This window comes from Aptenodytes forsteri, unplaced genomic scaffold (assembly GCF_000699145.1).
Source record: "Aptenodytes forsteri isolate BGI_AS27 unplaced genomic scaffold, ASM69914v1 Scaffold66, whole genome shotgun sequence".
NCBI lineage: Eukaryota > Metazoa > Chordata > Aves > Sphenisciformes > Spheniscidae > Aptenodytes > Aptenodytes forsteri.
In genome coordinates, this window is record NW_008795131.1 from 5765515 (window position 1) to 5778044 (window position 12530).

Genomic DNA, 12530 nt, shown 5'->3' on the forward strand with positions numbered 1-12530 from the left:
GTGGGCTGAGCCAGTGCCTGTTACTGTTGCTTTCCCGGCCTCCCCTCCTTCGTGGTGTGGTCTCCAAGGTGTAGCCGGACGGTCCCTGGGCCATCAGGAATGCTTGTGGCGCAGCGCCTGGCTGCGGGGTCTGAGCTGGGTGCGCGTACCCCTCTGTCACCGCTGTCTGAGAAGTGACGTGTCGCAGGTCAGGCGGTGGCTTCCTCTAAGATCTGGTTTTTAGCCATTTTCATAGAACTGACCAGGAGGGATCAGATCACTTTGGATGTAGGGATGAGTCTGTGAGCCGTTAGCAGTGGCAAATGGCCTCGAGAACGTGGAAGAGGAGCTGGAGTGTGGTCTGCAGCGTGGGCTGGGCATAACCTTGGTCTCTGGAAGGAAGAGGCTCTCGGGCCTTACCCAGCACTGAATCTGCCCCTGACACTTAAACGTTGTGGGTGGAAAATGAGCTCCCCGGAGCCCTGACCCCAGCGTTCACTCTCGCCACTGCCATGTTTCTGATGTCCCTGGGTGGGCTCTGCAGACCCTGGCAGGGGCAGGAGCCGGCCCTCTTCTCCCCAGCTCCCCGCTGTCCCTTGCCCCCACCTCGCTCTCCAGCAGCTCGCAGCTGATGCTGAGCAAGTGCTGAGCGGGACAGGATGAGCACAGCAACGGGGCTTTCCGTGGGCTGGGCTCTGTGGTGTCTAACCCAGCCTCCCCTCAGCATCCCCAGAGCAGGGACCACAGCCTCGTGTACGGCTGGTACCCACGGCTCCTGGGGCTCCCATGGAAACCCTGGTGCTTGCAGGAACCAGAGCTATTAGCTGCAGGGTCGCTGCAGCTGATGGCTCCTTCTGGGGGATGAAGTGGATGTGTACTTGCACTGGGGGCTCACTGGGCTGCAGCGCATCGCTTCTTCTGTGCTGCCAGTGCACGGACCAGCAAGCCTTGTCATCAGCCGGATAAAACCTCAGTGCCCAGGATGGAGGCACAGTCTGCCTTTCTCCCCAGGCACATTCAGCACACTTTTTCTCCCCGTTTTCTGTTCCTTGGGTTAGGGGCACCTAGAGCAGGACTGCCTTTCTTAAGAAGGCTGCTAATATGCTGAACTTTCTCGCTTTTTCTGGCCAGCTGAGCGTTTTTGCTGGGAATTAGCTCTTCATTTCTGTGTGGATGTGTTTGCAATTCTTGCTCTATTCTGCAGGCTCATCCTCCCAGTTAAACTTCAGATGTATTGAGCCCTCCCTAATGAGTTCAACAAGAGGGTTTTAGAGAAGCAAGCTGTGCAGCTCAGCTCCCCAGGCTGCCGTCTGTCCCTAAAGAACAAAGTGGCAGATCGGGCTGTTGGAAGGAGGGGGTCACGGAGTCCCCTGCAATGAGCAGCCCTGTGGCTGGCAGAGGTATGTTATGGTCTCTGGAAGCTCTCCTTGGCTTTACTGTTCTTCAGCTGGAGCTCACCTCTTGGGCGACAACCAGCGTTACCCCTCCTCAGTGCAGTGGCTGGGGCTGAGGAAGCCCCCGTGGCAGCCGGTCAGTGCTGCAGACCTGTTGGCTGTTGAGCAGTAAATAGCCACCTTTGAGAGCAAGCTGCGTTTTGTGGGAAGCTGCTGTTTAAGGCATTGAGTTTTTCACTTCATTTCACTTCAGCAGCACCATAAAGGGGAGAAAATACTGTTAAAAATATTCCATGCACTGAGTCAGAATTAATTCGGACACTGTTTTCCTTTGCTTTGTATGTTGAGGCTGATGATATGCACAGCGTGTTCTTCCTGCCAGGACAAAATCTAATATTTCTGGGTGCCTACAACCTTCCTTAGAATCATAATAGAAAGATGAATACCCTCAGCGTGCTGCATGCAATATTAAAGCACTAATGATGCAATCAGTCTCTCTTAGCCCCAGTAACAAAGGAAAGAATTACGCTGCCCTTCCTGGGCATAATTCTGCTCTGTGGGCTCTGACTGCCGAGGAGACGGCTGGGTACGCGCCCCAGCCCCCTCCTCTGCCCACGCCCGCTGCTCGTCCCTTGGCAGGGGTAGTGCCAAGGGACTACTGCCGTCGGTGCCAAGGGCTTGTGCGGGCAGAGGGTCAGCCCCGTGCTGCCGCCCACGCTGGAGCCCCTCACGAGCAGTTCACCTTTCTATGTCTGCCCAAATCGCCGGGCTGCTGCAGGAGCCCAGAGCAGCCTCTGGGGACTGGAGCAGCAGGTACCGCCTGCACTGGCTCCACCGCTAAGGGTTCCGTGCTGCAGGGAGCTGGAGGCTGAATCGTGCAGCTGTGCCCACGTGCCTAGGGGCTGGTGACCTGGCTAACCCATCCTGCAGCTGGTGTGTCTGCAGGAGACCGGGCTGGCAGCTTCAGCTACCTGGGAGGAAAGTGCCTTTGGACCCTCCTTTCTTCTGCGCCGTCGGTTCATGCATTCGCCAGCACTGTGTTGCACGGACCTTTGAATGCCCCGGTTTTGGTGGTCTCGCTGGCAGCCGCAGATGCGATGTCAGGGGCAGTTCGAGGCCCGCGGTCCCCCGTTAGGTGACGGGAGAGCTGAGCGGGGGCCGGGCAGAATTAGCCTGTATTTCCTGTCATGAACAGAATCGCAGCCCAGCAGTTTGTGCTCATTAAGCTCTAATGCCGTGCAGTTGTCAGCACACTGCTGTCGGCACAGCCTCACACTCCCTCCCCTGTCTCGCTCTTTTGTTGTGCCTGGTTGGGGTGTGCGATGGAGCCAGCCGAAATGCGGGTACCTCTCCCCCACGCTGCTCCCCCCGTGAGCTGCCCTGGGGGCTCCAGGACCGGAGTTGCACTCCAGGGAGCTGCAAGTGGCTGATGCTCTGGGGGAGTTTGGTTTCATTAATTAGCTGTTAACAATGTGGCTCGCTGCCCCAGCTGTGCGGCACCCCCTCCCCAGTGCTACCAGTGGGGCTGGGGCTGCTCATCCGAGTCGGGAGCACAGCCGGGGTAGGTCAGGGTGATGGGCTCCTGGTTCTGGCAGAGGGCCGTGGGAAATGTTAATTTTGTCTGGTGCAGATGGTACCAAGGAGGGATCCTCCCCCAGGCCTTTGTTTCTTAATTTTGGCTGATCAGTTATGATTAAGCTGTGCCTGCTCTGAAAGGAGGAGGGTTTTTGTTTCCTTTAGTTTTTCAGCCCAACTGTGTGAAATACCTCGGGGGGGGAAAGGAGAAGCGAGAAAATGTCACTGCAGACAAACTATTTCTGGATATGCTCCCGTGCAGGCGAGGTGGTGCTGGGCAGGTGCTGATGTGATACCCTGGAGCGGAGGGAGGCTGGTGGCCTCTGGGGAGTTGGAGTTGGGTCTTTGGTATATTTTTAACCTTTGCCTGGTTCAAATGCTGTTTGTCACCTGTATCTGTGGTGGCCGACATGGCCCTGGGGGGCTGCCAGACACGTGGGGATGGGGAGCAGGGAGAGCTCTGCTTCTGCCCCTGCCGGCCACTGGCATCCCCGGGCGCTGGTCCCGCTGGTGTGGGGCAAGGTGGGCTTTGTGCAGGGGCTGCCTCACACCTCTCCTGGGCAGTGGGAAATGGAGACAATTTCCCTATGGCCGTACTGAGGTCCTGCCCTCCCCAGCTCCGAAATCCCGGGGGAGGTATGTGAATCAGTCTTCGTGCTTTAGCAGAACTGTCATGCCAACAAGGCGTAAGGAAGACCTGCCAGAGTAATTTTGACCTACTGACTGTAACGACCTCCTGTTAAAGGGGAGTCTGGCCCTGCCTTGCTCCACGTCTCCCTGTCACCCTCTCTGCTTCCATGTTGCCTCTGACAACAGCGAGTTCACATAAGGACTGAAGTGGCAGAACAAGATGCAGTAACTGGTGCTTACAGCGCTGCAAGAGTAAATGTTTAAACGAAGAGCTGGCTGTTTTCCTGGGACTCTCCAAGTTGTTTCTGGTGTGATGCCAGCTATAGATTGATGCTTCCCATGGCTGCTGTTGCTACCTGCCACTGCACCTCTGTGTGCAGGGCTGCGCTGCAGCTGCAGCAGCTGGGTGTTGTTCTGATGCACTGCAGAGCTCGGCCATGCGGGAAAGCTCCCTGCTTTTATTTTCAGGCATGTAAATTGTAAGCAGCTCAGTAGAGCTGGGCAGAAATTAGCCGGTATAAGTGTAAGAAAGACGTAACCTGGGGGAAGATGAAGCGAGAGGATAACGTCACACTGCTATCGATGCAGAGCTTTAACACGGAGCATGCAGGCCAGAAACAAATGTGCTTCAAGCAAATGTCTGCTCCAAATATTTCATGGTACCTGAATTATGGCTTTCAAGCCTGCAGCATGTTTGTTTGGTTTTTTTTTTTTAATAATGTCCATAAGAGCTCTAAAATGCAAAGGATTTCCATAATTTCATCCCTTTAAGGAGAGATGGCTGTGGGCAGAAAAGTAGGAGTTGAAATAGATGGATTTCAGTCCAAGCTTTTTCCCTGGAGTTGAGTGATTTCTCTTTCAAACTCTCTATCCTCCCTCCTCTTCTTTCACACATCAGACAGAATCCAAATGTCTCTCAATTTAAGGTTTTTGGGTGCTTGGATGAGAATCTGACTCCTGCAAGTGCCAAGTGCTGGGCTAAGAGCTGCCGCAAGTCCCCCGGGAGCTGCGTGAGCGAGGCACTGCCTGGCGGTGCCAAGTCAAGTGGATGTTTTCTGTGTGTGCCAGGTGTCCTTTTAAATCACCGGAGTGGGAGGTGAGTGTTCGAGTAGCTGAACCAGTAGGACCTTGGCAGTCGGAGGCTTTCCGCTGGCCTTTGAACTGTCGGGACTTTGGGAAGTGAGCTTTGGGTTCCTGTATCTTGTGAGCACGGTGGACGATGCATGGCCGAGCAACTCATCCCCTCCTGGCTGTGGTGCGAGGCTCTGCTCTGGCATCGTGCCGGCGGCACCCGTGCCGAGTCCCACTATGGCCCTGGGGTAGAGCAGCTCCCCCCCCGTGACTGCCGAGGGGTGCTCGGGGTTCCCACCCTTCCTCCTCACTTTGACCGGAGGAGGGTGAGCCCCTGTTGCAGCCCAGGCCTGAGTGGGCGCAGACAGGCACTGGTGGCTGGTTTGGGGAGGCGGAAGGTATGAGGCCGGGGTGGCCAGGCCCCTGGACACCATGCACAGCCCCCTGGGCACCATGCGCAGCCCCCGGCACCGGGCTCACCTCCCCATGGGCTCTGCTGTGCCCTGTGATGCCCGAAGGCTGGTGTGGGGGATGGCAGCCTGTTTTCTTGGGACTTTGTGATTGATGGAAGCTCATACCCAGCTAGAGGTCAGCATTTCCATTTAAATGGGATTTCTGAAGCCTGGCTGTTAAAGAACCGGGGTTTTCTGTGGTGGTCAGGCTGCAGACGCACACTTCAGCATTATGGAGCTGCTGGGGAACCGGAGGAGAGAAAACCCGCATGCCGCAGCTGTGCAGGGGCTGGGTGGGAGATGCCTTGCCAGGCTCCGGGGCAGCCGGGGATCTGTTTGCTGTGAAAGATGAGGTGATGGGATTTTTGCTTGTTGAGGTTTAATACCTTTAGTGAGATGTCCCCTGAGGTACACTGGAGGGTCAGTCGGAGGATCCCCTAGCAGGGAGCCAGCCTGGTGCAGTGAACACAGCCCTGACATTTCGGGGACAGCCAGGGGAAAAGCCACCCCAGGAGGCAGACCTCCACGTTGCCACCAGTGACCCTTTGCACCGGGCCCCGGGGACCGGCTGGACTGGCAGGCTGGGTGGGGGCAGCCCCACGGCACGATGCTTGTGGATGATGCCGTGCCCGTGGCTCTATCCCAATGCCCACGCTACCCGCGCAGTGCTGTCCGTGGGTCCTGCCATTAGGAGAAATACGATATTTGCAGTGTAAGGTTGTGAAAAGCCTGAGGCCACCAAAAAAAAAAAAAAAAAAGGAAATGACTTTTTTCTGGTGTTTGTATGTGTGTGTGCGTGTGCATGCGCTTCTGCGCTCGGGGCAGCTGACCGGGAGGCACCGGGGTCCCCCCGCCCCGGCACAGCGCCGTGCACGCCGGCAGGAAGCACCCGCCGTGGCTGTCCTCCACGCGGCTGGCACGCAGGTGCTGCTGGCCCCATCACTGCGTCCCCCCATGGCCGGAGCGCCTCGGCAGCACCGAGCCGCCACCATGTTCCAGAGAAAGCGCAGCGTCTCCTTTGGCGGCTACGGCTGGTGGGTGCCTTTCCTTTCTATCTCCCCTTCGCTACTGGGAACGTGGTGCCGCGTGAGGAGCTTTTCTTCCCTCTGTGGCTTCAGAGGAGGAAGCGCCGCGTTGCCCTTGCAGCAGAGCCCTTCCTGCTGCCCCAGGCCGGCAGGAGTGTGTGGGAGTTGGGAAGGACCTTCTTCCCCCTATGCCCGCGTGGGAGCCCAGCACAGCTTCAGCAGGCGGGTGCCGCTGTGCCCCAGCAAAGCCCCTCCTGAGCCCCACAGGTGCCAAGCAGTGAGGGGACCTCCCCAGGGGCTCATGGTGGGCTCCCGTGCGCGTGTCACCTGCAAGAGCGTCCCGTGGCTCTCCCCCCACTCCTTTCTCTCGCTGCTGAGGACCTGCTGCCCGCTCCTCCTCTGCCCGGGCAGCGATGCTTACAGCCAACTTCAGCACCTTGCGGCGCGCGTGGCGAGGTCCCACCTGGTCCATGGCAGGTTCCTGGTGCCATCGGCGCCTCCCGGAGTCATCCCTGCTCTGTCTGTCCTCAGCAGAGCACCATGGCTGCTGCCTGCACCCCGGGTTCAGAGGGACTGTTTGCTTCTCGTGTCCCTTCCCTCCAAGATGTGTTGATCTATAGGCAAATAGTTTAAGAAAATGGCACTGTTCTCCCTCTGCCCTTCCTCCAGTTTCCCTCTCTCTAAGGTATTTGATGCCTGTTCCAAGTCTGTGCTGTGTGATTGTGATCAGGCTGTGGGAACTGATGGCTGGACTGGCGATTTTGGCTGTTTGGCACTGGGGCAGAGGGTCGCTCTGCCTTCCCCTCCCCGTGCCACAGTGGCTGTAGGGGCTGGGGCTGGGCAGCCGGGAGCCCTGGGGTCTTTGGGAGGAGCGCTTGTGAAGATGGGCTTGGAGCTGCTTGAAACCTACTGGGGGAAATGCTGAGTAACTGAGAGGGTTGTGGGAGGGCGGCGAACTTGTCGAGGGTTTCAGGGTTTCGGCAAAGTCTCCTGGGAATAGAAGCACACACCTTACTGAAGCCAAGCATTTTGTCTCAGCTGGATTTTTTTTTTTTTCTTTACATAAAAATGGGAAGGAAGCACTCCGATAAACTTCTGTACAAATAAGTTTTGTGAAATGTGCGCTCATTTTGTGGCAGGGATAAATTGCAGCTCTTGGGCCCTGCAGCTGCCATTGGGAGCGGTGGCTCTGGGGCCCTGACCACGCCGGGTGCATCCCGGGAGCTGCTGCTGTCGACAGTTTCCCGCTGCGATGGAGCAGAGCCGTTACCCCCCTTTGCAGGGGTGTTCGGGGCTGTCTGGGCTTTGTTCAGTTGTTTTCCTTATGCACTTTGGCAGTTGCAGGGAAAAGACGACCACGAGCCGGAGAGTCATGCAGGAAAATGTGGTCTGCTGGCTGTTAGGGGGCTGTGCCGCTGTCGCAGTCTGGGCTGGGGGGGAAGTGGTGTGAGGGCTTTCCTTTAAATATCAGCACTGGTGTCTGTACAGTGAGAAAGACAGGTTAGGGGGTACGGGGGGAGCCCTGTTCTCCGTGCTCCACGGGGGGAGCTCCCAAGTGGGGTCGCTGCACAACTCCCCAGGGGCCCCTGGGGAAGACACCCCTCACAGTCATGCGTAGCCCGGAGAGCGCCGTGTGCAGCCGGGAAAACGCTTCCTCGGGTGTTTACGGGAAAGGAAGGGACCTGCCGCAGCCCTGTACCTCCATCTGCATCTTCTCACGGCTGCCCGGCCCCCCAGCCGACACACCCTTCCTGTGGGGACCGTGGGTGGGGTGGCCGGGCACACCCAGCCACGGCTGTCTGTAGCTGCAATCGCTATTTCCAGCCCTCCACTGGAGTATAAATCGTTTTTTTTTTTCTCTCTACCGGCTGCATCTGCTGCCAGCGAGGTGCCGGGAGGAGCATGCTTCTCCTGGGGTGGCAGACACGGTGCCACCGCTCTTGGATGTAGGGATGCACATTGCAGGCGATGCAAAGCCGTGGCGTGTGCAGCCCCAGGAGCTGCCACCCCAGCCCTGCCCAGCTCCCTGCCTGCACCCCCTTCCCGGCTGCCTGCACCCCCTTCCCCTCCCCACCCAGTGACCGATGTGGGTGCCAGCCTCCTCCCCTCTGCTCCCGGGCCATCGGCACCCAGCTGGTGTTGGCTGCTCCTTTCCCCTGGGCGCTGCACGTGGTGGCGGGGGGGGGGGGGAAAAAAAAGGCTCGGGGAGCCCGAGGGCTGTGCGGGGGCGTGCAGGAAGGAGGCTGGACTGAGGCGTGGGGTGTTTCACTTCACCCCACCTCAGGAGGGAGCGCAGGGCAAGGCCTGACGAAGCGGCTCTTGTAACTTAGTCATATTGCAACTGCGGTTTCCCTAGCAGAGGGTTTTCTTTCTTGCGTTTCTTTTTTTGTTGCTTTTTTTTTCTCTCCAAGAGGCCAAATAACAGCAACTGATTTTTCTTCCTGCGGTTCCAGATGAAGCCGCACGGTGCAGCTCCCTGCTCCAGCACGGGTCCTGCAGGAGCTGCCCCAGACACCCGCTGTCCCCGTGGTCCATTTGCATCTGTCACCGAGTTTGGCAACAGCTATTTACACCAGCATGCTTTAATGTTCAACTTGATTTAATGATCAGCAAGGTCTGTGGACAGGCTTGTTAAGTATTAAGTGACAATAGTGGGTGCCCTGGGTCTATTTTTAGGAGCAGTGGCATGCTGGCTGTCTGGGAGCGGAGCACGGGAGCTGGTGTTTGGGGAAATGCCTGGGATGAAGCTCCTGTGGCCTTGGGGTTTTGCGAGTGCGATGTCGGTCTGAGCAAGAGAGGGACCCAGGGAAGGGTGATGGTTTGTGCAGGCAGGGTGGGCAGGAGGTGCCGGCGTTGAGCTGGGGTGTGCAGGGTGGCTTTGCCCTTGCCCATGGGGAGCGGGGACACCCCGTGCGCAGTTCCTGCTGTGTCTGCCCCGGTGGCGGCTCAGCCTGTGGCACGGCGTGCCGGGGATCTGGCCCCGCTGCGTCACCCGCGGGTGCAGCCTCCTCGTGATAGAGAAGTTCAGCCTGGCAGCGGAGGGAGGTAAAGCTGTGAGTAGAGGGGAAACCGCATTTCTGCAGCCTTGCCGTGTCCCTGTGATCGCAGTGCAAATCAAGTGGGGTTTTGGGTTTTTTTTTTGGTGGTGGTTTTTTTTTTTTGAGAGATGTGGAATTAATTCCATGTGGCAGATAACAGAGCATTTGCAATGACTGCCAAAAGACATAATTTTGCATTTTGAGACATTACTATGATTTGTATTAATTAATATTAATATGACTTTAACCACAATGATCCTGTGGAGACAGGCACTTATTAATGGTGCCAAATAAAGAAGTGAAGTGACTGGGGCTCCCGGCCCCGTGCGAGCTGGCCAGGGCTGGGAGCGATGGGGCTGCTCTGTGTTCCCTCCGTCTGGGGTTCCTGGCGTGGGTGCTCGCAGCAGCTGCGGGCGGGTGAGTGGGTAAGCGAAAGGGTAAGTCAGCGGCTGCTGCCCGGGTGGGGATGGCGCAGCCCTGCAGGGATGAGCCTGAGCTCATGCAGCGAGGCAGCGAGCAGGCAGGTATGGAAATCCTCCACCGTGCTGTATCCTTATCCCTTCCCCGTTGGACTGGGCTTCTTGTAATGCTGCAGGGTCGAGTTTGCAGGGTTTGGTGTGATCTTCCCGGCGCATCGGGTCTGTCACGGGTCTGTTGTCTTTAAATATGTGTTTTGTGAGAGGTGTGGGACCAGTGCTTTGGAGAGAGCTTGGACATGGATAAATGTCCTCCTCTGCTGCCCAGTTCACCTCTGGCATTTCAGGTGCGGAGGCGACAGTTCTCCACTGGTCACCACCAGGAAATAAGTAGGGGGATTTTGTTTTACTTGCTGCCAGGCTTAAGTTTGGGTTAAATTTTTGTTGATTTTGTTTTCTGGTCAAGTCTTTCTGTGGTGACCATCATGTCAGCCAGACCGATGGCACTGCCAAAGGAGATGCTGGGGTCGGGTTTGCCAACAGCCCCCGGTACCCAAGTCCGGAGGAGGGACAGCCCTACCATCTGCATCTGGAGCCCCCTGCGCCCGCAGTAACACGCTCCTCTGCTTTCTCCCCAGGATCGACAAGACGATGCTCGCCAGCCTGAAGATCAAGTGAGTACCCACACTCTTCTCTCGCGTTAAGTGTGAGATATGCAGTGCTGAGAGATGGCTTTGTGCGTGGAGGATGGTTTCTTGTTAGCTGGGCTGTCTTCCCAGTTCCAGCTCTGTGCAGTGGTAGACCAGCCACATCTACCTGTTCCTGGAGATGTGTTTGTGCATGTCACACAGCCCGTTCTCCTGTCAAGTCCAAGGTGATTCAGGCACTGGGTGATTATAATAAATGCAACAACACAATCGCTGTATGATCGGTGGGTTAAGGCACACATGGTGCAATTCACGGGGCACCAGCTCTGCCTTGGGAGGGATGGGGGTGGGAATCGGCAGGACGGGCTGCCACCAAGCTTCTGGCTGTAAATTCACTGAAGTCTGGGGTTTTTTTATTTTGTTTTTGAATCTTGCAGTCTGGAAACGGGGTGGGTGTTGGTGGGATCAGGGGTGCCTGTGTTTGTTACCCAGCTCCTGCTCCTGTGCTGCTGTGGGGGCTCTGGGCGTTGCTCTGGAGGGGCGAAGATGCTCTTGGGGCCCAGGAGGGTCTGTGAGCCAGTGGTGTGGCTTGGTGGGTCCATCTTGGGTTTGCCATGGACTTGCTGAAAGCTGGCAGCGTGGGCTGTGTGGCTCCTGGCGAAGTGGCTGCTGGGCCAGATCCTGCTTTGTAATGGAGCGAGGTGTGCGGGATCACCACCCCTGCTGGAAAATGTCATCAGCTGGATGGGGAAGAGCAAGCAAGAAATGGCTGGGAATGGTGGTACTGATGCTCGCTGTTCTCCCGGTGCGTGCGGCTGTCTGGGACCTGCCTCCCATTCCCACCGGGCCTTGCCCTCCCGGCTGCATGACCGGGGGGCCGATCCCTTCCCTCCCGCCACGCTGGATCCTCCCCTCTCCCCAGTTTCTGGGTAAGCTTCCCGAGCTGGGGGTTTTCCATTGCAAGCACACGCGCAGCCCCGGCGCTGTCGGCATAACCGTGTGCTAATATAGAAATATTCTGGCCAATCCTCCCTTGAGCTCAGGGTAATGTGTATGTGTAACGGCCCATGCGGTTTCCTTCTATAATCATTACTTGTGCAAATTATTCATTAATGGAAAAGTATACAGAAAGCCTTGGGGGAACCTGCTGCCTGAATGAGCCTGCAAATGCCCATTGTAAACAGCACAACAGAAATGCTGCTGCTAAGCTCATTGCTCAGGTTTTTGCTGAACTAATGAGGAGTTTAAATCAATGTTTACTGCTTTTGGGAGTGGAGGGAAATCTCAGTGGACTTTCCTTTTCCCGTGGAGCTGAGAAGGATTTAACTGCTCCTGGTACGCCGCTGTATGCTGTGCCCCGATTTTGTTTCGGGACCCATGCAGCAATTCTGCTGCAGAAATACCATTTAACCTTCTCTGCCTACCATGCCGGGCAATTAGTGCTGCACTCGGAGCGCTGTGCTGGGGCATGCTGCTGCACTCCTGCTTGGGCGGGGGTGGGGGTCTGGGGCCACATTTCTCTCTCCCTTCCTCCTGCCCTGGCCAGAGGAGGGGGTTTGCTCAGGGCGTTCGATGAGCATCCACTGGAGTTGTTTTATTGCCGCTATTTGCAGCTGATGCTTTCCACAGCCTCATAATGCTTCTGGTTTGTGGACAGATTGCTTCATTAAATAGCTCTGTAATTGGGGCCCAGCCAGAGACACATTAGATATTTGTAAAAGCTTTTTAAAAAAAAAAAAGTTTTGGTTTTCTAATGCCCTCTTATTATTGCTGCAGCCTTCTGGCTAAGATACCAGGCGTAGGCAATTTTCTTCACTGTATAACTTGTTAACAAAAAGACAAGCTGCTTTCTGCAAGCCAAGGAACCCTTCACGAAGCCTTGTGCATGCTGCAAACATCAATATTGACTTGCAGAAACCTGGCAGGGGAGGAATAGCACGTCGTGGTGGATGTGGCTCTGAGCTTTTGGCTGCAGAGGGGGTCCCAGTGCAGCTGGGGGGCTGCAGGAGCCTCCGCCTGAGCCCGCCCCTTGTGCCTGGGATGAGGGCTGTTCACTGGGGCAGCATCGAGCCCCTCCGTAGCGTGGCAGAGCAGTGGGCTGCGCGTCCCGTCCCAGGGGGGAGCGTGGCAGAGGGGAGCAGTGGGCTGCGCGTCCCAGCGGGCTCTCGGGGGGTGAGAGCGAAGGCCGGATCCTGTGCAAAGACGTTATTTGGTGAAACCGAGCGCTGCAGCGGGAGGGCGTCAGCACGAAGCTGGGCTGCAGGAAGTGGTTTTTCTGTCTCTCCTTTTTCTTTTTTCTTTTT

At 56.8% G+C, this 12530-nt stretch overlaps 1 protein-coding gene across 1 annotated transcript in view; it reads left to right on the top strand.

Moving 5' to 3' along the window:
- Positions 1–12530, top strand: part of RAP1GAP2 (RAP1 GTPase activating protein 2) — a 97045-nt gene that overhangs the window by 26087 nt on the left and 58428 nt on the right. The window contains exon 4 of the mRNA XM_019471786.1: positions 10219–10254. Within this exon, the coding sequence (XP_019327331.1) occupies positions 10219–10254 (36 nt within the window). The remainder of the gene's footprint in view (positions 1–10218; positions 10255–12530) is intronic.